The sequence below is a fragment of the Gymnoscopelus microlampas genome (assembly GCF_963454915.1).
Source record: "Gymnoscopelus microlampas genome assembly, chromosome: 8".
NCBI lineage: Eukaryota > Metazoa > Chordata > Actinopteri > Myctophiformes > Myctophidae > Gymnoscopelus > Gymnoscopelus microlampas.
In genome coordinates, this window is record NC_139945.1 from 32,298,203 (window position 1) to 32,325,801 (window position 27,599).

General features: G+C 41.1%; 1 protein-coding gene across 6 annotated transcripts in view; it reads left to right on the forward strand.

The window, feature by feature from the left end:
* The window catches only part of trip12 (thyroid hormone receptor interactor 12), a 43,146-nt gene extending 19,768 nt beyond the window's left edge, over window positions 1-23,378 (forward strand). For 3 of the 6 annotated variants that reach the window (XM_084064216.1, XM_084064221.1, XM_084064217.1), the window contains 27 exons: window positions 88-205; window positions 1,353-1,509; window positions 2,188-2,341; window positions 2,872-3,100; window positions 3,705-3,823; window positions 5,291-5,498; window positions 5,818-5,918; window positions 6,666-6,840; window positions 6,961-7,102; window positions 8,548-8,757; window positions 8,968-9,119; window positions 9,494-9,651; window positions 10,135-10,208; window positions 11,387-11,586; window positions 11,802-11,929; window positions 12,400-12,551; window positions 13,111-13,253; window positions 14,070-14,226; window positions 14,669-14,767; window positions 15,047-15,161; window positions 15,580-15,734; window positions 16,258-16,467; window positions 17,156-17,320; window positions 17,414-17,527; window positions 17,662-17,756; window positions 18,092-18,195; window positions 21,773-23,378. In XM_084064216.1, the coding sequence (XP_083920342.1) occupies window positions 88-205; window positions 1,353-1,509; window positions 2,188-2,341; window positions 2,872-3,100; window positions 3,705-3,823; window positions 5,291-5,498; window positions 5,818-5,918; window positions 6,666-6,840; window positions 6,961-7,102; window positions 8,548-8,757; window positions 8,968-9,119; window positions 9,494-9,651; window positions 10,135-10,208; window positions 11,387-11,586; window positions 11,802-11,929; window positions 12,400-12,551; window positions 13,111-13,253; window positions 14,070-14,226; window positions 14,669-14,767; window positions 15,047-15,161; window positions 15,580-15,734; window positions 16,258-16,467; window positions 17,156-17,320; window positions 17,414-17,527; window positions 17,662-17,756; window positions 18,092-18,195; window positions 21,773-21,969 (4,031 nt within the window). In that variant the 3' untranslated portion in view covers window positions 21,970-23,378. The remainder of the gene's footprint in view (window positions 1-87; window positions 206-1,352; window positions 1,510-2,187; window positions 2,342-2,871; window positions 3,101-3,704; window positions 3,824-5,290; window positions 5,499-5,817; window positions 5,919-6,665; window positions 6,841-6,960; window positions 7,103-8,547; window positions 8,758-8,967; window positions 9,120-9,493; window positions 9,652-10,134; window positions 10,209-11,386; window positions 11,587-11,801; window positions 11,930-12,399; window positions 12,552-13,110; window positions 13,254-14,069; window positions 14,227-14,668; window positions 14,768-15,046; window positions 15,162-15,579; window positions 15,735-16,257; window positions 16,468-17,155; window positions 17,321-17,413; window positions 17,528-17,661; window positions 17,757-18,091; window positions 18,196-21,772) is intronic. The other 3 variants (XM_084064219.1, XM_084064218.1, XM_084064220.1) reach the window with 3 other exon arrangements.
* The last annotated feature ends 4,221 nt before the right edge of the window (window positions 23,379-27,599 follow it).

Sequence of the window (27,599 nt, forward strand, 5' to 3'; positions counted from 1 at the left end):
ATGTCAACCATGTTGTTGTTTGCAAGTAGGTTCCAGTAGACCATGTGTAAAGAGTGCAATTTAACAAGACTGTCTCATCTTGTGCAGACATAGCCGAGACTCTGCGCTTTCTCCTCTGTGGTGCATCAAATGGAAGCTGCCAGGAGCAGATTGACCTGGTTCCCCGGAGCCCTCAGGAGCTCTATGAACTCACCTCCCTCATTTGGTAAAGTCCCTCTAGCCCCTTTTTCCTCCTTGCACATCCCTGCATTCACCTGCATGTCATTTACTTCCTATTGTGTTCAATAGAAGATCTCTTATGATAAAATATAAGAAAAAGGTCCCGCACACTGGCTGGAACTTTGATCCACAGTATGTAGCACAAATGTTGCTCTTTATTATTTCCTCTTATGTAAATATCTTCAATTAAAATCTGAAGCAATTTGTTCTGACTACAATTTTGTACTTTTATTTTAAATTACTGAATTAACGAATTTGTGGCATAATTGATACAAAGAGTTTTTTTTTTTTTTTAGGAAAACCTTGCCCAGAACCACTGTGAGCTATAGGATACTTTGGTAGAGGTTTGGACTGTGTAGTTACCTAGGCATGATGTAACTAGTCCAACTTGCAAGATATCTTGCTCCGTTGCCTAGTTGATTAGAAATTAATAATTTAGAAACGGCTCCTCATTGACTTCCATTGTTAGGTGAAACTGCTCTTTTAGCACATAAACAAATGCAAACAAAGCTGATTCTGAATATAAAACATCAGAAAATCCAGTACAGCGTTTGTTTTTAATAGAAATGTCAACTTCATGTTGATTTTGCCATTTTCTGTGGAGAAGGAAGCAGACCCGGACTGGATCCGCGGATCTAGATCTTCAAATGGTAAAATAAACAGGAAGTTTAGATTTTTCTTAAAAACAAATGCCATACTGGGTTTTTTGATATTGTATATGGTCAGAATCAGCTTTGTTAGCTTGTTTCAGTACAGCAACTTGCAATGCATCTGGTGTTCAAAACGGAGGAACGGTGCCCATGTACCTATCAAACAACCTTAAGAGTGAGAGAAGCCCATGGGCACAACACCAGGGGGAGCTCCTTGGACCTTATTCTCCTAAATTCGTCACGGACATGGGGAAAAATACATTATACTATACTGCCACCAGAATGTGGAATGCCCTACCAAACCGATAAATGTATACTAATAGCTTGCCCCCAGAGATCCAAATAACGCACTCCCTCAATCTATTATTGAGTTTTAAATCTGTCAGGTGCCCAATGCCAGGCTGTCTCCATTAAGCTGATTCTCTGTAGGTAAAGATTTTGTCATAGAATGACCCTAATTGTAATTTGTTATTGTACCCACAGTGAGCTGATGCCCTGTCTGCCCAGAGAGGGCATTTTCGCAGTGGATGTCATGCTGAAAAAAGGCAGTGCCCAGACCACAGAAGGAGCCATCTGGCAGTGGAGGGATGACCGGGGGTTATGGCACCCTTATAACCGCATTGATAGCCGGATCATTGAGGTAGCAATACCATGTGCAAATGCATCAACCACATTTTTCTACATGAATACGTTTTGGCCAAATGTTCATCTGTATTTTACTAGTGGGTGGGAGAAACTTCATTTTCACCAAATACATGCTTCCACATAGGTGTTTCTAAACACATTTTAAGTTAATGTGATCACTTCTGTTGGTGAATGAAATCTATACGCATTCATCTGTTTATGAACTAATTTATATTTCTGTTAATGAGATTAGATAAGTTGGGGGTTAGTTTTTGCAATACTGAGCTTTGATTATTTGTATTATTTGGAGTTAGTTTTTGTTGCAATACATTTAATGTATTTGCTCAGCTGTGTTTGCACTTTGCATGCATTCTGATGTATTGTGGTAAATTAAAATATGTATTGTCTGAACAGATGTATTTATTTTAATGTTGTACTTGACTATATCTAGCATGGTCTAAATTGGCACTGGACGCTTGCAAATGTAGGCTGCTATTTTGTCATAAAGAGAGACAGTGAGACACACACACACACACACACGTACTGTATATGGCTCAAGGCTGGTCTGCATCAGTTCAATTGTCAGGAGGGGTGAATCGGACCCAAACTTTGCCCTCGTATCTCATGGTGTTGAGCCAGCATCATTTGTGCACTACACTGACATGTGGTATTGTGTAATTATCTGTCCCTGCAGACAGCCCATCAGAATGGGGAGGACGAGATCAGCTTGTCTACCCTGGGCCGCGTCTACACCATTGACTTCAACTCTATGCAGCAGATCAATGAGGACACAGGCACAGCACGTGGCATCCAGAGGAAACCCAATCCTCTCGCCAACCCCAACACAGGTAAGACTGACAAGACCCTCTACACCTGAGCATAATGTCTCTGTAGTCTTTTACTACCATTGTATCTGTTGCCTTTGTATGAAAACCAGAGTTTGATATTGGTAATATTAATATTCCTACCTACTGTATGCCTAATTGATCTTTCTATAAATTGTCAGGATTTCCAAACTACATCTCTACCACTATGGCAATTATTTCTTAGTGTGAGGTATACCACAATGGGGCATAAGCTAAGAAGTTACTTAGTGATTGCTCATGTATTTCTAACATATGACATTGTGCTAATGTGCTAGAGAAGGCATTTCTCCACTGCATTGTACCCCCAATGCTCAACACTTGGATTCTTTACTACCCTGAAACAATAAGAAACCAGGCATGCAGAGATGTGCAGTCGTACTTAACACCTCAACATAAAATTAGTCTGAATGCTGCCATAATATTTTGTTTTTCTCTTGAGTCCTTTTTGCTGTCCTTTCACTTAAAAGTCTGAATGTGTCTTGACACCTGACCTGTTGTTGCTGTGTGTCCAGGGGGTCACCAGGAAGTACGGCGGGAAGACGCACGGGCCCAGTTAATGAAGGAGGATCCTGAGCTGGCCAAGTGCTTCATCAAGACCTTGTTTGGGGTCCTGTATGAGGTGTACAGCTCCTCAGCCGGGCCTGCTGTCAGACACAAGTGCCTTAGAGCCATACTCAGGATTATCTTCTTTGCTGACGCTGAGCTGCTGAAGGATGTGCTGAGGAACCATGCTGTGTCCAGGTGAGATGTCCGTGGCACTGTTCCATCGCTGACGTGTTTAAGACAATAGCCATTACACGTCTAGCCATCTTAGAAGGGTTTCTGCCTTTTTCAGTTGCTGGTGTAGATTAGGACACTTGAACCAATAATTCAAATACGGAGGTAGGGAGTGATGTGTTGTACATATTCAGCACAGCCAAAAAAGCAGAAGAGTGCAGGATGTGGCATGTTTGCAGTTTAAGAATAAACAAAGTTCAAGCGATTGTCTGTTAAGAATAAACAAAGTTCAAGGGGTTGTCTGTTAAGCTGAGGAAAGCTGCCCCGGTGTTTGGTGCGGTACGTGGCTCAGATTGTATTTACCATTTGGAGTCATATCTCATAGATAAGTCATAGATGACTGACATTGTGTAGATGTTGAGTGACATCGCTGCATCACATTTTGAATGAAGAATGTCCAAACCTGTTCCATTGACCAGTGATGTCACCTTGGGTATCACTAAAACCCCAAAAGATTATCTTGAGCAATGAGGATAAACATTTCATGATCAAAACATGTCATGAACCTAAACATCCAGTTCATCAACCACAGTGGCAGCTAAATGTTTTTTGTTTTTGTTTCCAACAGTCACATTGCCTCCATGCTGTCCAGCCAGGACCTGAAGATTGTAGTGGGCTCTTTGCAGATGGCTGAGATTCTCATGCAGAAGCTACCTGATGTCTTCAGCGTCTATTTCAGAAGAGAAGGTAATGTTGCTTTTCCTTCTCCCCAAAGTGGACAAATGATGATTATTTTAATTATGGTGTTGGTGGTATGAAGCTGTCGACCCCTCCAGTGGGTAGCACAGACTTGTATTTACCCCAAACAAATGAATTTCCAACCACCACATTTTCAGAAACTTTGATTTAAATTTGGCTTAACTGACAACCCTACGTACCTCTGAAATGCATCCCAAAGGATACCCAAAACTCTTAGAACTGTCTTATAATACATTAACTTTACGGTGATCTCAGTTGACGGTGATGGAACTTAACACATGCCCCCTGACCATGGAGATGTCTCTCAGATGGTAGTACGAGGCAAAATAATCTGTATGTTCATGCATCACAATGCTTCAAACTATAAAGACAAAAAGTTGAGTTAAAGTTATATAACAGTTATTTATTTTATTACTGTTAATTTAAGGTTGGGAGTTTCAGTTAACCATTGTTTTATCCTGGGATAGTATTACATGCGCTGTAATAATGTGAAGCAGTTCAAAATAGTTCTGCTAAGTAAAGCTCAAATCTCTGCCATGATGCATACTCTAATATTATAGCGATGTATGCAAAGAATAGTGGAGCATGTGATTACCAGTTGTACTTTGTCTCTACTGCCTTCCTCATGGGATATCCCAATCACATCACCCAAGATATTCAAATCTAGTATGCTTTTTCTGCACGTCTACATGTCAGTGATCGTTGCTGTATTAGGGTATATTATTTTAGGCACTCTACTTTGGAGCAAACCCATGGTCATAATGGAGACTAAGTCATAATGGAGACTAATTAACACATTCGGTGCCAGAATTTTATAATAACAGATTACGTTCGGTGCCAGACATTTCACCGTTGAGCTGCGCAGCGCTGTTTAAGCTGTAGACTCCACGACGAGCAATCCATGTGAAACAAGCATGCGTGCATTTTGCACGATGGTCCTGGCTAACGCCTGGAATAACATTTTTACCGCGGGTCACAATGGCGGAGCAATCGCGCATACAAAATGAGTCGTTTTCCCCAACGTAAAAGGTTTTGGAGTTATAGGGGTTTTAGAGAAGGAGATAGAATGGAAGCGAATGGGGAGCCATGTTTTTGGCACGGTGATCTATAAGGCCCTTCCTTCTCAGATTCACTGTGGGTGATTCCAGAGCTGCTACAGCCCCTCCCGTGTGGAAAAAACGAAAAAGACAGAAAACACGGTTCAGACCGTGTTTGGCGCCCGATGTGTTAACAATAGATGCCAAAAAAGGGGAAAATGGTTTCTGTATTTTTATACCAACCGTCCATAATAGTCCAATCTGAATTACCTCTGCCACTTTGCCTACAGAAATGCGGCTAACCCTACAAGTCAAATTCTTGTGGTTCTTCAAATTAGAATAGGCTTGTGATGTATTTGTCCTAGCATCTTGTTAGAGGCAGCAAGCAATTAATAACATGTCAATTTATTTTCCCCAGGTGTAATGCACCAGGTGAAGAACCTGGCAGAGTCGGAAACCTTCCTGGTTACCAGTCCCCCCAAGGCCTGCACCAGTGGCACTGCCAGTTTGTGCACGACCACTATTAGCACTGCATCCACTACATCCGCTACTAACGTCACCCCTGACCTCGGATCCCCCAGCTTCCAGCACAGCATGGACGATTCTTTGGACCTCAGTCCACAGGGGTTAGTGATTCTCCATTTCTCTATTATCACCCAGTTACATAAATAAACCTGGAAACAACCCATTTACTTTCTGTGTAGCCCTTAAGCCCTTGTAGTTGGTGCAGTTTCAAATGGCATCATAGGCCCACCTTTAACAAAAGAAACAAAGAATCATCCATTTAGTTATTTATACTGCACCAGTAAATGAGAGAACCTTCATATGCAGTGTGTATTTTTTTTTTATTGCACCTGTAAATGGGAGACCCTTCATATGCAATGAATTGAGTATAATCCCTCCTCTTCCATGAAGACTAATTTTAATGCCATCTTCCTCTTCCAGTCGGTTAAGTGACGTCCTGAAGAGGAAACGGCTGCCTAAAAGAGGTCCTAGAAGGCCCAAGTACTCTCCCCCCAGGGACGACGACAAAGTAGACAATCAGGGTAAGTCTAATCATCAGTGATGGTTTTCTGTGTGATAACGTTCAGATAAATACTTGGTAGGTCAGAGAAGCCTCTCCGACCTACATAGTATTAATTGAAATATTTAATCCCAATTATCATTGCTTATGCAAACGCATACGGTGTAGGTGAATCTTATTAAATTCCATTTCACAGTCATTTTGCTATGATGCCTTTTAGAGTTGGGCAATATTATATCAATCTATTGATATTGTGATTTGATACTAGATATCATCTTGGAATTTGGTTATTGTGATAAATGGTGTCTTTTCTTATTATACTGCTCTAGCTGAGTGAAATGAACTTCATCAAATGCCTCTACCTTTTTTGGCATCATATCCACATTATCAATGATATTGCCTCTACCTTTTTTGATCTCATATCCACATTACTAATGATTGTTAATCAACATTTTCTTGTGTTAATGTTTTCTGAAGGCACCAATTGTCAACTGCAAAATATCATCATGTTAGCAATATTGAGCCCTAATGCCTTTGAGTTGGTGCTACGCCAGCTTTTACAGTCGATTTTAAAGAGAAACGGTAGCGTGCACCATTGCAAACAAAATACACCCAACTGTGAACCTGCTTTTACCACATTGGTAAATATATCAAGAGTTATTTTCAAGAAGGCAGTGCATTTTATGTATCTGATAATAAAACTGTGCAATTTGGCATTAATCATACTGCCTTTACGAACATTTAAATCCTCTTGTCTTGTTAACTGCAGCTAAGAGCCCTACCACTACACAGTCTCCCAAATCATCCTTCTTGGCCAGTCTCAATCCCAAGACCTGGGGCAAGTTGGGCGCTCAGACAAACAGCGCCAGCTCTGAGCCCTCACGCACAGCGGGAGTGAGTGGCCTGGCAAGGGCACCTCCCAAGGACTCAATCTCAAATAACAGGTAGGATCAGGAAGGCTGATAGTTCTCAGTATGTTCTTGGGTGAGTCACGTAAATTGTGAATGCCAGTGATCAGCCACTGACTCTATTGTGACCATTGTTGATAACATTATTATTTTCAGGGACAAAATCAAGGCCTGGATCAAAGAGCAGGCCAGTAAGTTTGTGGAGCGCTACTTCAACTCGGAGAACGTAGACTGCAGCAACCCTGCACTGAATGTACTCCAGAGACTCTGCACTGCCACAGAGCAGCTAAACTTACAGGTGCAGTATTTTCTCCAAAAACAAAATCTAAAAGACACCATCAACAACACAAGTGGAAATTAATACAGGACGTCACAGTTTAAATATAAAAGAATACAGAATTGTTATACATGTTGGGGTCTTTTAGCCAGTGCGAGAATTTCGCCAGATTGGGCTCTCATTTGGCTGTCTTACATATCATTTAAAATGTTGTGAAGATTAGTTGTAAGATGAGTTGTAGTAGTTATGGCCGGGCCTTAAGTAGAGAAGCATCATCTTTATTAGGATCAAACAGTCATCTAGTGGTTGTTTTTACTGATGTAACGTATTTAAGGGAGACCTGTCTCCCTTAAACACCAGAAGAGTTGTTTACACCCCAAGTTATTTGGATAATCTCATTATGATTATCATTTTTGCCATAGTCGTGCAGCTCTAGCGCGATTCAAGATGACACATTTCAAATACAAAATGGTCTGACTAAACAATGAAGGAGCAAAAAACAGCTCAACATTTCTTTTTTCAATAAATCATAGCATGGTGCGTTATTTTCTGCCAATAACGCATATATGTGTTCTATAGAATCCATCACTTGCCTGCCAATAAAGCATTTTTAGTTTTTAGAAGAAAAACATTTTTTTTTTTTTTTTTTTTTGACCCAAAGACCAAGGAGATATGATTTTTTCGAAGATCTAGACTCCTATCCACTTCCTTGTTAACTTAAAACGTAAAAATTCTGTATCTCGGCTCCTGAGTACTTTTTTAATTTCATTGAAAAATCTCTGGCAGACAACTGCAAAAAAAAAAAAAAAACTCAGGCAGGTTAAGTGTTAAATAATGATTTGAATATTGACCAAAAGATTATGAGATTTTCTATAATTGAGCTGCAAATATACTTGTATACACCTGCTAATGGTATATGGTGGTGTTGGCAAAAGCATTAACACATTCCATGCCAGCGTTTAATCTCATAATGTACTCACCAGTGCCAGCGTTTTATTGTTGTTTTTTTGTTTTTTTCATGTCGCCACAGACCTCGTTAAAATCCTTAAGATCGATCATTAAAGTGTTTGTAAACACATCCGCGATTGGTCTGCGTCGAGCAGTGAAATCCATTTGAAAAACACGGTCGCCATCTTGTAGTTAGAACGGTTTATGTTAAACAGTGATCAGCGAGGAGAAAGACTACAAACGAGAAAATAGCGTTTTTGTGTGCGCTGTAGAATGGAGGCCGATTGGATCGGCAAAACCGGATCCCGGATAATTCCGTTTCCGGTGGTGCTACAATGAAAATTGAAAAAAGTGCAATGTGAACTTAAAAAAAAAAAAAAAAAGACCAGTTGGCGTAGATATACACGCACGTGGCGCCTTTAAATCGGTTCGCGTCGATCTACGCGATTGGCAGTCAATGTGTTAATGGTATCTGCTAATTCTAATCTATGATGTCTTGTCTTTATCCTGCTTCCCAGGTTGACGGTGGTGTGGAGTGTCTGGTGGAGATCTGCAGTATTGTTTCGGAGTCTGACGTGTCGTCATTTGAGATCCAGCACAGTGGGCTGGTCAAACAGTTGCTGCTCTATCTAACCTCCAACAGCGACAGGGAAGTGATTAGCCGGGATGTACGGCTCAAGAGATTCCTGCATGTCTTCTTTGGCTGCCCGGTGAGAGATGGTTGTCCGGTGAGAGAAAACTCCACCGTTTAGGAAGCTTTAATCTGAGTTACTGAGATATAAAACATACCTATTGTCCTCTGAAATGTCTAACTCTAACAAAAGGGCTTTGTAACCTGACTTGGTCTGTGTTTTTTGTATGTTTATTTTGTTAAAGCTTTGTTTAATTCCTCTTTATGGGTCTTTAAATTTCCCTGTTTGTTGTCCTATGGCTCCCAGGTTCCAGGAATGGAGCTTGCAGGCCGACTGGATCCATCAGAAAACGGGCCTCTCCTGTCACTGGTGCACAAAATGAACAATTGCCTGAGCCAAATGGAGCAGTTCCCTGTTAAAGTGCATGACTTTCCCAGTGGCAACGGCAATGGGAGCAGGTACGTGGGTTGTGGCCGTCAATTGTCCATTCATTTTATCTCCTCTCCTGTTAAGTATTCTTATTTTGTATTTATTTATACATCTACACTTTTATGATTTGTCTTCACCAGACTTTGGTACCATTACAAAACCATCTTCTCTATTAATTCAATAATGACCTCTGTAGTCAGTAAATGTATTTTATTCTAACCATATAGTCTTGTTGTTAGGGTGCATTTCACAAAATGTTATTGCCAAGTATGGGGTTCCATACAAGCAGTTTGCTTTGACCTGTGGTGCAGTGCCGAGACCCAACACAAGGCTGTCAACTAATAACTGGACCCTTATTAGTGATGGTATTAGTTTCAACCATGCTTTTTGTCTACCTTTGCAGAGGCTCTCAGGCACTGAAATTCTTCAACACTCATCAATTGAAGTGTCAGCTACAAAGACACCCAGATTGCACTAATGTGAAGCAATGGAAGGGCGGTCCAGTGAAGATTGATCCCCTGGCCTTGGTGCAAGCCATTGAAAGATATTTGGTTGTACGAGGTGAGTGCTGATGGTTGGTGAGAGCATTCAGTTGGCAGACACCTATTATTCAGTGTTTTTGACATTACGCAAATAGGCCTTTCACAATTACTACATAATTGGCGTATCACAGTCATTTGATTCAATTGCAGTTATTTTGCATAATCGATAGAATCGTGAGAAACTGCTGGATGAGGAAGTTAACAGAAATGTAATATTTCCACCATTTTCAACCTGGCGTCCCTACTTTGCATTTTTATAACTTTAAAACGTTTTCAGACATTTTGTGAAAATAGCAGATCTATAAGGTCACAATGTGACAAGTTGTGTGCCATTTTTGAAAGAATTTGAAAGTATAAAATTCAGTATTTGGCCTATTTTAGCCATAGTTGAGTTTTATTATTGGTTCCGTTCAGTAATACTTTTGTATAATATATTTCAGTTTTTTTGTTGTCTAATACATTGCACTCAGTTGGAATGCTACATTAAGTCTATTCTGTACAGGTTATGGACGAATCAGAGAGGAGGATGAAGACAGTGATGATGACGGTTCAGATGATGAAATAGATGAATCACTGGTTTGTACCTTGCACTTAATATCAACAGAATATGCCTCTTCTCTCTCTCTCCTACAAACACACTTGGGAAATGTCTCTCAAAAGGCCATATGAACCAGGGTTTGTCGTGCCAGCACATGATTTGCTTGCATTTTGTTTAGCATGGTACTGTATTCATCTATGACTTTACATGCTGATTAATAGTTTTGCATTGATCTAAAGACTTGACAGTGATTGAGTGACTTGAGTAGACATTTGCAAAATAGTGTAATCCAAACATTAGTTTCTCTGCCATGAGCAGTGGCTGACAAAGTAGGCCATCTAAATGTAGTTTTAAAAGAAAACATAACAAAAATGTTATCATATAAAAGCAAAGCATTTGTTTTTACATGTATTTTTTTTTACTTTGGGTTAAACCTTGGGTGTTTTCTCTGTTTTTACTGCAGCACAACCAGTTTTCCCTCTGGGGACAAATTAAGTTGTATTTAGTGCCAAATGAGTACGGTACTTGAACGCAGCGAGCAGACAAGCCACCCATCTGTATGGCAGAGCCTACAAGGCTAACAATGTTCAAAAACATTAAGCAGTGATCTGTCATCTGTCTGGAAACTTTCCACGGTGTCTTTATCAGCTACAATTTCAGAGAAAAGACATTAGGTTATTTTAAAAGCCAAGCAGTTATAAAAAGAAGGTGAACTTTAACTGGAGTTTTTAATCCCTCGTAATGTTCTTCTTGTAATGGTGTTAATGTTATACATTTCAAGGCAGCTTTTTGTACAGACTAAAGCGTGTCCTATATTAGAACCAAGCACTTCTAGGACTAATGTATGTGCATGCATCCAATCTGAGAACTGCTGACAGTCACTTTAAAGAACAGAAGGATTCTTTTGTGCATTTCATCAGCACCGCTACGTACACATGCACTGAAAGTGCAGGTAGGGAGAGACCGACCGAGCCATTGAAGAAGAAAAGTACTACTTTCAACCACAATGGCTAACACATCCCATCATAATGATCATCATGCACTCACAGGAATGCGACCACATGTGATATTATTTTGGTCGCAGTCTTGAGCCCTGTGAACATCAAAATAACAGCCCTATATGAATATAGATATTTCTATTGGACATTAAAGTTTGATCTGCGTTAAAACTAGAGCTTTAATTCAAAATGAAATCTACTCTTAATTATTTTCCCAGGCGGCCCAGTTCCTGAATTCTGGCAGTGTGCGCCACAGATTACAGTTCTACATTGGTGACCACCTGCTGCCGTACAACATGACTGTGTACCAGGCCGTCCGACAGTTCAGCCTTCAGGCCGAGGAGGAGAGGGAGTCCACGGATGATGAGGCCAATCCCCTCGGACGAGCCGGCATCTGGACCAAAACACACACCATATGGTAACAGTGTTCTGGCTGTAGCTCTAAACTACTTCCGGAAAAACTAATTACACCATACGGTCATCTGGTTGGGGGGGGGGGGGGGTTCATATCGATTAGTAAAAAAGTGTAGGAACCCTGATTGCAGTCACAGGGTAAATGGGTTTAAAGCCTGTGATAATTGCATTACGTTTCAATTCTGTATGTGCAATTTCTGGTACATCTCACCCTGCCAGGTATAAGCCTGTGAGAGAAGACGAGGATGGCAGCAAAGATGCTGTGGGAGGAAAGAGGGGCCGAGCGCAGACTGCCCCCACTAAAACCTCGCCTCGCAACGCCAAGAAACAGGACGAGTTGTGGCACGGTAAGAGCCTCAATATAGTTCCAGGAAATGTAAGCCAGTTCATTTTGTTGATGTATTTAGGCTAAAGACATCCAACCGTAGCTGCAGAGAAAGATCCTTTAGCACACCTACTGGGACAGGTGCGTGGCAACCAGTGCAACATGAAAGAATGGAAGTCCAGCACACTGTCTTCACTTACAGCAGCAGTTTATTACAACGTTACGTGATGAAGCTTGTTCAGACTGAAACGTTGTAATAAACTACTGCTGTAAGTGAAGACTGTGCGGAATTTCCTCCACTACCTGGTTTATCTCTGCTCGACCTCGCATAAGTCGACCATGAATTTGGACCAATTACATGATCCATTCTAAAGGCAGATAACCCCCGCTAAAGTCCAGGTATTTTACCTGCAACCACTTTCTTATTCTCTACATGTTAACTTGTCTTGATGAGTCTGTGATTCTTTCTCCCTCCTTCCTGTGCTTGTTCAGACGGCGTGTGTCCCAGTGTCGCCAATCCTTTAGAGACATACCTCATTTCGGAGCCACCAGAGACCATAACCTTTGACGACCCCTCTTTAGACGTCAACCTGCTGCTTAGGGTCCTGCACTCCATCAGTAGATACTGGTTCTACTTGTATGATGTAAGTCTGATATTAATCTTTTAGACTTTTGTAAAGATTCCACTGCCACCATTATTAAAGGATACTCTTTATGGTTGTTTTTCAACTCTGTTAAATAAGAGTGTTGGATAAAATGTCTGGTAAAACAAAATTTGACTAATAAGGCAAAGATGTTTTTGTATGAAAATATTTTTTATTTTGCCATAGCTACATCTTGAGTAGTTTAAACATGGGATAATGGGTCTCCTGCTTCTCCCTTCATTGATACACCGCTCTACCTATGTAATGGTGCTTTTAATCACTATATATTTTTTACAGATTAATGAAATTCATGAGACTAGAAAAAATACTTTGATTTTTGTTTTTTTTATACACTAAATATCATATTTAGTGTATACCTTTAGGGGGTTCCAAGGGGTCACCAGCTATACCCTTAAAATTCTGTAAATCCGAAAGTGTGTACAAATGGAACCAAATGAACCCGTTATGGGGGTCTGTGACCTTAATGCATACCAAAAACGTTTGAGAACCACTGCATAAAAGCACCAATGTAATAACTCTAAATGCTGTCATGTTGCAGAATGCTGTGTGTAAGGAGATCATCCCCAATAGTGAGTTCATCAACAGTAAGCTGACGGCAAAGGCCAACCGTCAGTTACAGGACCCGCTGGTCATCATGACAGGAAACATCCCCACCTGGCTCATTGAGCTCGGAAAGACCTGGTAAACGCTCTACCCATGCACCTGTTGTCTGCACCTGTTGTCTATTATCTTCTTGGCCATTATTATCTAGAGCAGGGGTCTTCAACAGGGGGTCCGTGACCCGTAGGGGGTCCTCAGAGTTACTACGGGGGGTCCGCCAAATCTTTGTGTGATAGGGAACATTATAGCCGAAAATAGTGTTCCCTATCACACAAGGCATTGTGAGCTTGTAGATCTGCTATTTTCGGAGTTGGTGTAGAGGGAAAAAGTACAGAGGCAACAAGTCAAGTTGACTAAATATTGAGGGTTTAAAGATTAACTGTCTTAAAATACACATTAGCATGAATCCAACTATCTATGAAATCTATGAAAAAGTTTGATCTGCAACAGTTTTATACAATATGTAGTGGGGGTCCCTGCTTCATCTCTCTCTCTCTCAGCTAAGGGGTCCTTGGCCTGAGAAACGTTGAAGTTTTTTTCGATTCATCTAATAATCGAATGCGCATTATTTGGATTATCTTCATCAACGACTCGACACGAAAACATTCTATTTTTTTTTTATAGTTGACAAACAATTCGTCTGATTAATCACTTTAGCCATATTGTATACTTTTTGTTTTACGAAAATTGCCTTTCTACAAGCTCACAATGCATTGCGACGTGTTGTGGACTTGTAGATCTACTATTTTTGTAGTTTTTGAAAATCAAGTATTTTATTAAAATCTTTCTTTTGTATAATCAATTACATCTATTAGTTCGATTTACTGTTGCATCACTACTGTTGTTCCTCTATCAATGTGTATTTGTCCCTCTCCATTTCTCTCTCCACCACTTTAGCCCGTTCTTCTTCCCTTTCGACACACGGCAGATGTTGTTCTACGTAACAGCCTTTGACCGTGACAGAGCCATGCAGCGCCTACTTGACACTAACCCCGAGATCAACCAATCGGACTCTCAGGACAGCCGAGTGGCACCACGTCTTGACCGAAAAAAGGTTAAATTTGTCGCCATAGTGACGTGGTTTACTTTGTCATAGCATAAATTCATTAACTGATTAGGTGCTTAATTTCCTGCCACCCGTAGATAACGCTTTGGCTGTTAAATGATTACCACTTATAATAGAGGTAGAAAGGAACCCACAGATACATTTTGAGGCTAGAAATGAAGCTTATTTCATTTAACACATTTTACTGTATAGATATTAGTTGCATATAGATATTAGTTCATATCTTATTATATTCTGCTTGAGTCATTAACCCAGTGACAGATGGAAATCAGCATGATGATCATGTTTGCTTAAGTCTGTCATAATCAGGATATGATCTCAAGGATTAGTAGAAAATGATATGACAATTGCATTTTAGACTCAATTTGAAAACTTAAATTTTCCACCTTTTGTCTGTATTCACTTGTTTAATTGTGTTTTGTGTTTACAGAGGACGATAAACCGCGAAGAGCTGCTAAAACAGGCAGAGTCTGTCATGCAAGACCTTGGCAGCTCTAGGGCCATGCTGGAAATCCAGTATGAGAATGAGGTACTGGACCATGTTAAATGCTTGACAGTACTCAGATATAGACATACGTTTTGGGCCATTAACTAGATGTATGTAAATATTGGTGCTGCAACTTTCGATTATTTTCCTAGCAATGATGCTATTGATTACATAGCTGCAAATAAAGGTTGAGTATGTGATCATGTTGGATGTCGCCTATGTCTAATAGTCATAGATCTCCATATCATAAGAAAGATGTCACCGATTTTCACTCCATAAATTTTCACCACTATAAATGTTTTTCTTGTGATTCCCTCTTAGGTGGGCACAGGCCTGGGCCCCACTCTGGAGTTCTATGCTCTGGTGTCTCAAGAGCTCCAACGGGCAGACCTGGGGCTATGGAGGGGTGAAGAGGTCACCCTGGCCAACCCTAAAGGTATTACTGTACCACCATGTTTATCTACACTTGAGGTTGAACACACACTAAAATATACTGCTCAAAAAAATAAAGGGAACACTTTGATCCCTTAATTATTTTGAGTTTTCATGAACTGTGTACATACTGCTAACAAAAACTGCTCAAAAGAATTAAGGGATCAAAGTGTTACCTTTATTGTTTTGAGCAGTGTACTTGAGTGTAGCTTGAAGCCCAGTGAAATATTTTACCAAAGCTGTCAGAGACTACATTTCTGACGTGAATGTTTTGTCCTACCTAAAAATAAGTTTGTGTGAAACATCTTAATGGGTGCTAAATCAGTTCAATGTCTGTTGGTATATGATCTACCTTGGGTTTATTTTCTTGGGATGCTCTTTTCCCTGAATAACTATCAATGTTGTTGACTCTGCCTCTACAGGAAGCCAAGAGGCGACCAAGTATATGTTCAGCACCAGGGGACTATTTGCGGTTCCCTTTGGCAGGACAACCAAGCCAGCACACATCGCCAAAATCAAAATGAAGTTCCGCTTCTTGGGAAAGCTGATGGCCAAAGCCATTATGGACTTCAGACTTGTAATTATGTTTTTTTGTTTCCTTTTTTTCTTTTTTAGTTCTGACCATCTGTTGTCTGGAAGGCTGGAACGACCAGAGACACTTGTTTTCAGTTGTTGAATATAAACCAGGAGATTTTTTTTTAACTCATACAAATGTAGATAATTACTGTTGTCCCAGTGGAAAGCTTATGTGATTAATGTGGCATCTGGTGTCACTCTTGTCAATGTAGTCCAGACCTGGGACAGATGTTTAACCACATGAACCCTAGCATATGTATTCTGGGGTCTAACAAAATAGCATGCATGTGACCAGTTGTGAGCTTATATATCGGCTATTTTCATCAGAGATTTGGTGTAGAGGAGAAAAATGAGCGGATCAAGTACAGACCCCTGGAGGACACCGGTCAACAAAGTGTATATAGTTTAAGTGCTTAATATGGACCAGAATACATGTATCGATGCACAGATCCTACTGTGTTTTGAACTTTCAGCATTTAACACAACCTCTTTAACACAAGCACCCAACCTCTCATCCCCCTCAGCTGGACCTACCCTTGGGGCTGCCCTTCTACAAGTGGATGTTGAGGCACGAAACCTCCATCAGCTCCCATGACCTGGTCAACATCGACCCTGGCGTAGCCAAGTCCATCCAGCACCTGGAGGACATCATCCGCCAGAAGAAAAGGCTAGAGCAGGACCGAACACAGGTGAAGAACATGGCCCCTCAAAGCATTCAGCGACAGTGCCACAAAGTAATAATAAACTTTATTTTGTAGCACTTCTCAAAACAAGGGTACAAAATGCTTTACATCAAACAGGTTGTAATCAAATGATGCAAGCAGTAAGAATACAACTAATGCATTGTAGACACAATAAACGGGATTAAGAGCTGGTTAAGAGAGGAAATAAAATAAAGTAATGAAAAGGAACTATTAGGACAGACAAGTAACATAAATAGAATATGGAATACCACTTAGGCTATGTACAGAATCTTAGACCAGTTTGTGCAAATTGAAAATCAAATTTGAGAGCACCACTGACAGGGATCGGATGGTTGGCAATTTAAAGGCCTCTAACGATCAATTTCTGGTATGTCCTTGTTGAATAAGATATCTTTACATACCTATTACGTTTTTGGCAGACTTCTCAAAGAACGCACCTTATCACAGACAGGTTTTGTTTTTGTTTAAGAGGGCAGTTGTTTTGTTGTGTATGAGCATGCTATATTCATAATAGTTTCTGAACATTTTCTCCTGAAGGCTGTTTGGAATTGCATATTTACTGTGCCCCAGATATTCTTCACATCACATTTATTTTTAAGCCATTCTTATCTTGATGTTTATTGGATTAGTTTAGGTGTTCAATCAAAATGAATGACTAAATCTCTTCTTTTCTGTCTTCTCTGCGTCTTCATCCTTTTTCCTGCATGTCTCATCTCAGACGAGGGAAACCCTGCAGCAGGCGCTGGAGAGCCTGAACATGAACGGCTGCTCAGTGGAGGACCTGGGCTTGGACTTCACCCTACCGGGATTCCCCAACATTGAGCTGAAGAAGGGGGGCAAAGACGTCCCCGTCACCATCTACAACCTGGAGGAATACCTCAGGGTACGTCTGTCACTCACTCTTCACATATTCAGAAGTTCTAGACTGTTTTCAAGACATTCTGTCTCAATGTTTTTGAATCTGTCTCTCTCTTAGTTGGTGGTGTACTGGACCCTGAACGAAGGAGTGTCCAGGCAATTTGAGTCATTTAGGGAAGGCTTTGAGTCAGTCTTCCCCCTACATCACCTACAGTATTTCTATCCAGAGGAGGTGAGCACTTCTTTTTTTTCCTGCTGAATGTGCATGGTTCATTGTGTGTATGATTGTACATTGCTGTTGTAATTGTAATCATGTCTGCAGCTGTAGTCATTTTTTTTTATTTGTTCAATCTCCTGCTGTTGTAGCTGGACCAGCTGCTGTGCGGCAGTAAATCAGAGACATGGGACGTCAAGACACTGATGGAGTGCTGTCGACCCGACCACGGCTACACACATGACAGGTGGGACAGTCGGCCTCAGACCCTCAGGTCCTTGGCGTTATGTAAAAAAAAAGGAGGGAAAAAGAACTCATAGTATGACATGCCGATTTTAAAATACTAAATATGCAAACCTTCAATATTTACGTTAACCGTATTTCTTTTGTCTTAGCCCAATTGAAGTCATATAGATATAGATTTCATTCCGGAATTGATGAAACTGCCGGAACGCTATGTTCAACTATTGAGTTATGACAATAAGAACTATGATTTGTACACTTGAGTAATCGAACAAAGTTGCTAGATGTGGCTGCTGAAGTTGAAGATGCTGAGTTATTTGACACGTGTTGTCTCCGCAGCCGTGCTGTGCGGTTCCTGTTTGAGGTGCTGAGTAGCTTTGATGCCGAACAGCAGAGGCTCTTCCTGCAGTTTGTTACTGGAAGCCCCAGACTGCCTGTGGGAGGTGAGTGGCATCACACACAAATGTTTTGTTTGGGTTTACTTGACAGACAGTGCACATTAATAAACCTTGCTTGAAATGTGCCAGAATTCCCTAGTTACCCAGATTTTGATTATTATTTTAAAGGTAATTTATTTTTATATTGAGATATAACAAGCATAGCAATTTAAAAGGATCCCTGGCTAATGAGCCTTATACGCCTTAACCCATTAAGACCTGGAACTGTGTCATTTTTAGATTTGAGCTAAAAAGCATTATTTTACACTTTGGGCTATTTTTGAAAAATCGTGAAAATGTGTGCAAATCATTGAAGATATATATTTTTAAAGCGAACATTTTTAACTCAAATCTTTGCTTCTGGGGGGTCCCTGGAACAACATATTTTGATGGGGGTCCGCGGCCAAATACATATCATTTTGGGGGTCCTTGACATGAAAAAGATTGAGCACCACTGATATAGAAACATACGTTTTTCAGAAAACTGTTGGGATTTAGGAGACATGTAGAATCGGCTTCAGAAATGAAAAACACCGTAAATATTTTATTTATCTTAGAAATAGTTCCTCTTTCACTCAATAGGGACCGCTCCCGTTGCAAGTTGATGATGTCATATGTCCAATCCATGTGTGGGCCAGCCCTATGGAATGCATGTGCTAATAAAAAACATCTTAATACTTCCTACGGTTAATATGAGCATCAAAACAATATTTTCAATACTTTTTATTAGCACATACATTCCATAGGGCTGGACCACACATGGGCAAATTACATCATCAACTTGCGACGGGAGTTGTCCCTTGAGTGAAAGATGAACTATAGAGCACCGAAGTCTGACGTCACTGCCACTAGAGGGCGCTGTTTCACGGGTTTGTGGCTTTATTTTTTGTGTTGAAATCCCCATTTGGGAATCTTAGATCAAGTCATATAAGAACTGTGTTCCAAACATAAACACACAATCCTGGTGTTTTTATCAGGGGGGTGGCTCTGCATCGTTTATGATATTCATTCATATTTGATGCAGCCTATTTCTGGCGAAAATGGAATTAATTCTGCCTTAAAACTCTTAAGACCTACTACTTCCGGGTCTGAAATCACTGTCCCTACAGCAGCCGCGTTCATGGGAAATGTAGTCTTTGGGTTGTTTGACTCGTTTCTAGTGTTTATATTGTGTTACTCTTTGGATTTACACCTTCAGTCGATGCTTCATATCCATATGAGTAAAATCGCCAGGGTGGTGTTTATTTTTGGAACAGTTATTACATGAAGCGATCTAAGATTCCCCAATGAGGATATCAACACAAAAAGTAAAGCCACAAACCTGCGGAAAAGCGCCCTCTATGGCAGTGACGTCAGGACTTCAGCGCTCCTATTAATAAAACATTTAAGGTGTTTTTCATTTTAGTTATAGAGGGCAATGTATTAAAGCATAAAATGCTTTTTAGCCAAGGATCCTTTTAATATAAATAACTACATGATACAGTTAGTTGCAGTGACAGGGCACCAACAAGTGGCATTAAGCAAATGTTAATTGAAGCATACATTGCAACGTGGCCCGAACCGCTAGTTGTACAAATGCAGGTAATGCATGAATCACAGTACTTGGGGAAGGCAAGAGACACGTTCAAAAGCTGTCATGAGCAAAGTGACAGCAGCAGAGAGCATATCTCTGCTGTCCAGCAGCAACCTGCTAACTCCAAAAAACTCATTGTTCACGAAATGAAAAACAAAATACGTTTTTCAGGAAATGAAGAAAACCAATACTGCCTCATAAAAGTTGGTATTGTGACTTTATATATTGTCAGTTACTTGCATGTGTCATTATATTATCACCACTTAACCCAAATCCAGCTGAAGTGGAGCTGTAGGAGTCCGAACAGCAGACAATAGCTCCGTTGATGAGGGAGAGGTTTCAAATGGGTCTAAATTCCCAAAAGCTAACAATGGATCTCCAAGCTCACAATGCATCACGTGTGAATTAATGCCCTGATGCTTCATGACACTGCTTATATAGGCCTACAATAATAAACAGGACTTTAAATATTACAATAACGTCTGCAAAGAGGGGTTGACAGAGTTGGAGTTTCAGTAGAACTAGCGCGACAGAAATGCTATTCCATTTCTTGTCATAATGCTCTCATTAAACACGTCATAGATTTTAGAAATAGAATTACTTGTTTTCATAACATTAGCGTCAGTGCTAAGTTTGATAAACAGGTACACTGTATAGTTTTATCACACTACGGGGGGAGAAACAGCGTCGTTACTGTTTATGTGCTGTTCCTCTGTCAGTGCGCTCTGAGCTGTAGAGCGGCAGCAGGAGAGGAGAGAGGGGGAGTTGCGTGGTGTTGACTGACAGTTTGAGGATCCAATGGAGTTGGGAGGTTTTGTCAGAGGCGCTTTTTAACACATTGTGTGCCAGAGGTTTATTAAAATATTATACGTTCAGTGCCTGCATTGTTCCATCCACTTACGTTATACGTTTCGTGCTGTAGAAACCCCGACGCGGAAGTGCATGTAAACAGAGCGTGCGTGCGAGACGGCGGAGGGTCCCGACTAACGCCTGGAACAATAATATTTCCAACGCGATCCTCCATTGCAGAGTGATCGCCGATCGAAAACGGCTCGCTTCCACCACGTTAAAAAGAAATGGAGATATTAAGCTTTTAGTCAAGGAGATAACATTGGAAACGCCGACCGGAAGGATTTTTGACATGGAGCCACATCCAGCCTCTCCTTCTCAGAAACTCCTGGGGTGATCCCAAAGTTTAGTTTTAGCGCCCCACGTCGGCCCCTCGTGTCTTGCACATTCATTACATGTCATACTCTGTGATGGGGGAAATGGGTAAAATCTTGATTATCTGCCTTGTCAGACTGTGCGAGTTGAATTAAGTCTGCTGTCACATTGTGCAATGAGGAGGCCTCAACCTACGTCAGCTGAAGTATGCTGGGCATTGTTTTACCTTGAGAAAACAAAAAAGGAAAGGAGGATGACTTCTCGGGGCTTGGCTGAGCTTGGCTTGACAGAAGAGGACAACAAGTGTTGGCAAATCTCCAAAGGGGGCTGTTAGTATCTACAGCCATTTTTCTGTCTGCACATACTACCAGTTGCCACATGAAACCCATCAAATGTATGTAGTGGATCTTCCGGTAAAGGTAGAAGTCTTGATAGCATATAATTCTCTGGTGTTGTAGCAGCAGCCACACGACACACACAGCCTGACATTTTGGACACTGCCAGGACTCTACCCTAGATAGTGTTGTGACCATGTCACACTGAACGATTCTAGAGGCTTACGGCATTAGAATCCAAGATGGCCAAGGCAGCTGATATTGTAGTGTGTGTGTGGTCACCATACTTCATCTCATAAATTAGTGCAAGAACAATTCACACCAACAGAAACCCTGAGTGAAGGAGGCCATACCATATATAATTGTGTATATACGACTTACTGCCTTCTCAAAGTAATGGCATTGAAAACTTTCTGCTTCAAAATAATCCATACATGCTGAAAAAATACACATGCATAGGAAAGCAGGTGGATGTGTTGAATTTTAACACTGGCGTTGCTCCTTATCCCAGGTTTCCGGAGTCTGAACCCCCCTCTTACCATCGTCAGGAAGACGTTTGAGTCTACAGAGAACCCAGACGACTTCCTACCCTCGGTCATGACCTGCGTCAACTACCTGAAGCTGCCCGACTATTCCAGCATAGAGATCATGCGTGAGAAACTGTTGATTGCAGCCCGTGAGGGCCAGCAGTCATTCCACCTTTCCTGATCACGCAACGTCTCCACATTCAAATGCCTTCTACAGCAACTGACGAATTCTTGACTTCCTTATAGTGTTTTTTTTTCTTTTTCTTTTTTTAATCACATACATCAAGGCTACGTGTACAGCCTTCTTGTTAGAGAAAGCAGCTTGCAGAAAAATTAAAGACTTCAGATATATATTTGCTGCCCCTGTCTCTCCTAAAAAGAAAAAAAGGAAAGGCGTTACATGACTCACAGATCCTACAAGAAAAATTATAAAAGACAAAAAACAAGTGAGAAAAACTTATATCAGTAGTTGAGTAATGTTTAAAAAAAAGATGAAAAAACCTGGGTGACATTTTAAAATTGCATTGCTGTGTGATATTTAAAAAAAAAGGGATGTTTCCTCTCCAGGTCGGTGGATAACGTCACTGTGTGGTGGGGAGGAGGGGTGGGGTAGGGGGTCCATCGAGCAAGCTAGGTTCACTTTAGCTCCAAAGATCATTTGTACAGACAAATTTGCAGACTTTGCTCATTCTACACATTTGATAGAATAGCTCTTTGTTCTCATGTCCTCTTCTTTCAGTTTGTCTGTTCGCATTCTGTTCTGTATATTATATTGCCCCCGCCCCAGTTGTGTGTTGCATTTCGGTTCGACGTTTCCTCCCTAATGTGTGTCTTTTGCTTAAAGCTGTGGAAACGAGAGTTGCAGTTGGTTGAATGCGGGTAGACGAGAGCATAGTATCTTTACTTTATTTTCTACCCAAGATGACTTTTGTGTTCTGGCCTGCTTATTTACAAAGAGCTTCAGCTCGGATGTTGATGGGTTGTATCCAGTGTGTTGGACATACAGTATACATTTGTTTTGCTTTTTACTTTGATCAAGTAGTGTGTCTCTGTAAGACCCTACTGGCAATGCAGGGTACTCTCGAGGCTAATTTATATCTCGTCACTCGACCGCGTCATAGTTGAAGATGCGTCATTTTTGTCAAGCGACGTCGTGCGACGATTTTTAAGTATAGCCTTTAGTAGACTGCTAGGGCCAAACTCTGAGCATCCCACCAACACATAATGTAGCTGGGCACAAGATTTGGCTGGTCTCATTTTATCGTTTCATGGCCAGATAGCATTTCAAGTTCATTTACGGAATAAAGTTTATATGCAGTTTCACACCCGGTTTGAGGTGTGAATGTCTGCTTTACTTTTTTTTTTTTTAATTTTCTATATTGTCTTTTTTTTTCTTGCTGTAGTTTATTTTTTGCACTGCTGGCTTGGAACAAACCGTGGTGTGCACCTGCAGTCTGTGGCCAGTGGAGGGCGCCACTGTATGCTCTCTTGGCCCAATCGTTCATGTGCTGGTTTCTAAGATCTGCAATAATTTACTGCATCAGGTTCATGTTTTTACCTGAACATAAATAAAGTAACTGTTTGACTCAATCTTGTACGATTGCTTTATTTAACCATCCTTTCATCATTCTCTTCCTGTCACACTCAGTCATGGATTATTTATGATAGGCTAGGGGTGTCAGCAGAATAGAACATGGACAGTCATTGTTCTTTATTTGTACCGTTGTTTTTCTTGTCTCAGTGTTTGATGCTTCTAGTTGTGTGGAACAGCTAGTCCTAGTGTAACACGAGATTCTAACTTGTGTCTCCCACATGGGAAACCAAACGTCTACCGCTAGGAATCAGCCCTTGGCCAAGTGAGAGATTAGGCTTTTGCTACTGCGCTACATCTCCCCCAACAACCCCCAGACGAATGAGCTGGTTCTAAAATGTAATGTGCAAAATATTGCGTAATCCTCTCCAAATAGTGCCCTGTTATCCCACATAATGCCCTGTTCTCTCAAAGTAGTGCCCAGTTGTCCCCCAAAAACATTGCCCAGTCCTCTGGTTGCGGTCTGCACTTGAATCAGAATATTTTAGTCTATGATCTGATCTACTCAATGGAATATACTTTGAGGATGTAATTAATGACTTTGCATCATATTTCATGAACTAAGTCAAATAAGTTGTTTAAAATGTAAGGCTTATTTAGGCCTGCCATTATTTCTAAGGCAAAATGATGTCACATTGGTTGAATTGTTGAACGTTTTTCTCAAATGGTGGCTCAGCTAGTGATGCTTGTAGTTGAAAGTAGGCTATATTGCACTGATGTAATATACAGTCAGCACTTGGCTTAAATCATTTCTGTTTAGACACCTTTCATTTCCGGAACAACTTACTTTATTAGGAAAACTGAAACAGCACAAGAATAAAAACAAAACGGTTCAAGACTTGAGAACATTCTCAACTCGACCTCAACTTGGAAAAGCAATTTTGAACAGGTGGGTTTTGAGGGTGGGAAAGGGACATCTCTGAACCACAATTTTGGAGCTTGGTTCTCTTTGGATGGTTCATGATGGCACAAGATCACAAATGTGATCAAAAAGCATGAATGGTTTATGGCCAAAATGGCCATAAACCATTCAATGCTTTTAAACCCAACAGTATTATTTTGAAATCAATGATTGGATACAGGGAGCCAGTGTAAAGAGCTGTGAAATGGTGTGATATGATCCACTTTATGTTCGCAAGGAGCAGCAGCATTCTGAACCAACTGCAGCTGTCTTATCAAAACATGTTTTAATGTTTGTAAAGTGCAAACATTAAACTCTGTAAAGACACCGTTACAGTTGTCAATTCCACTGAAAATGAATGCATGGACAAGTGTAATCATTAATCCTTGATATAGTGTAATAGTGCAATAAAGACAAGTAAAATGGTACGCCTTATTTCATGTCTAAGACGGAACACTAGCATACAGCTTCTTTTCTAGAATGCAGCCATTTACGTACAGTATGACCAGGCCTAGCTAGACCATGTTGCTCCAGCCTCCAACCCCTGTGGTGCTTCGTAGGGGGTCCTAGGGTCATGGTGAGATGCTTAAAGTGGTTTTAAGTGACAGATTTACTGTGGCATGGGAGGATTCAATATGGAAATGAGAGAGTCGAGGCCGTAGAATCTAAGGCTGGCGTCTCATTAACAACCGCAGCTATATTGATTATACCAGCCCTGCCGTGACGACAAAGCCGCTCTCGGAGACATTGGACTCTTACATAAATTGAGGCGATGAATCATTCTGACGCTCGTGTTCTGCAGAGGAAATGACAAGAAGACACAGTCAAGACCGCCAAAGCTTTCTAGTTTTACACCATTTGGATTTAGGTTATATGCAGTTCAACATGAAGCTTGCTAGTCAAGTTCAGTTTCATTACTTAGCTCAGTACTGAATGTGATTAAGGCTATGAAAGCCTTGAGGTGAACTTATGATACACTTTTTGTATCAGGTTATCTTGGAGGGGAAAACTACTATTCAAAAGCTGTTGTTGAGGGAGTGGTGTCATCAATCAATATGATGTCATAGTAGGCTACTGACATCATAGACTGGCCTCCAAGCCTGATGGAGGGTACTGCCCACTGTAAGTACTCTGACAGCGCATTCTGACAACAGGTATTACATAACTGGAGGGCATGACTTCCCAACGAGCATTGGCCTAGTTGCTATAAAATGTTTAGGAAAAGTATCACATGAGTGATTACAAATTTAATCAGTTTAACCACCAAGCAGATCTACAAGCTCACAACTTTTGACATCTCTTATAAAGTTTTTTTTTCAAAATGTTTCCATATAACATGCCCTAAACAGGGACACCAGGGTGAAGTGGATAACCTACAATGGACAACATTTTGAAAGTAACCGTCCCAAACCTAGTGAGTATTTTCCTGCACCAAAGTATATTGCCACCATCCGTTTATTGTCCAGCTCAGTGGCCTTTTGGTTAGTGTCCACCCTGACACTGGGAGGTTGGTTCAATGCCCAGCCGAGTCATACCAAAAATGATGATAATGGTACCCAGTGCCTCCCTGAAGGGTTGGACTGGGGGTAAATCCCTGCGACATACTAGCATCATGTCCAAGGGGTGTACTTGCATTAAGCAGCCTCACAATATGGAAACGGGAGATAGCCTGCTGACCTAAGGGCCACATGGCTTGCGAACCGTTGGTTCCGAAGGCTACTTACTTACTATCCTTTTAAAGGGCAAGACCACTTTGGTAGAGGTTTGGGTTGTGTGCCATGTTGTAACTCCAAAGGTGGACAAGAAATCAAAAGTAATTGCTCCATTGATAAGAAATTGATAATTCAAAATATGCTCCTCATTGACTTATATTGTACAGTGAAACAGATCTCAAAGTCACTCTTTTGGCAAATAAACAAACAAAACAAAGCTGATTCAGACAATATACAGTAGAACATCACCAAACCCAGTACTGTTTGTTTTTTTAATAGAAATGTGAACTTCCTGTTGATTTAGCTATTTTTATTAAGAAGAAAACCCGGACTGGATCCGTGTATCTGGATCTTCAAATAGTAAAATCTGCAGGAAGTTGTCATTTGTTATTAAAAACATAAACAGTACTGGGTTTGGTGATGTTCTTTATTGTCTGAATCACCTTTGTTTGTGTTCGTTTACGGGCTAAAAGACTTTGAGAGCTGTTTTACCGTACAATGTAAGTCAATGAGGAGCATATCTTTTATTATCAATTTCTAATCAATTGAGCAATTATGTTTGATTTCTTGTCCACCTTTGGAGTTACATCATGGCAAGGTGACTACACAACCCAAACCTCTAACAAAGTGGTCTTGGCCCTTTAACATGCTGGGAATTGATGAGTGCAATGATGAGTGTGTTTTGAGTCTCTGTCACATGCAGGGCCCAATCACCCTGGTGTCCTGCTGCCCCTCTGTCAAATCCGTTAAAGTGTGTTCACACCGACACACGTGTGTGTGTGTGTGTGTGTGTGTGTGTGTGTGTGTGTGTGTGTGTGTGTGTGTGTGTGTGTGTGTGTGTGTGTGTGTGTGTGTGTGTGTGTGTGTGTTTGTGTTTGGATGAAGCTGGTCTGCGGTCACCATCCATAAGATTTCCGCTAATGCCTGGATGTCTTTAGGAATGAATAATTTCTGACAACTCTCACCCTGATAAAACCACCACGGCGGGTTTGGGGTGACAGATCACATGTCCCTGTGGTAATGCCGCCTGTTATCACTATAAAGCAGCTAATCACCAAGGCAAAGCTGCTTAGGATTTTCTCCACTTGTACCCCAAACTAGAGGGAGAGTAGCACCCAGGATTACAATCTTAGGCAATTGGCACTGGGTGGAAAAAATAGGTTAAAAAAACGTGGGATGACAATTTGTAAAATTAAAGGCTGATGAGATTCTACACAGGTCTCCTGTCACTCTGTCATGCTCGCTCTCTGTGTGTGTGTGTGTGTGTGTGTGTGTGTGTGTGTGTGTGTGTGTGTGTGTGTGTGTGTGTGTGTGTGTGTGTGTGTGTGTGTGTGTGTGTGTGTGTGTGTGTGTGTGTGTGTGTGTGTGTGTGTGTGTGGAAGATAGAAATAAAGGATGGGGAAGAAAGGAAGAGAGAGACAGAGAGCGAAAGAGAGAGAGAGTGGCGTCACCTGTCGTCACTAGGGATAGGAGGCAGTGAGTGAGCAGGAGCCAGCCCTCTCTCTCTCTCTCCCTCCCTCCCTCCCTCCCTCCCTCCTCTTCCCCGTCAGCCAGCCTGTTCCCTCTCTCTCTCTCTCTCTCTCTCAGTCCTCCTGCATACAGCCAGG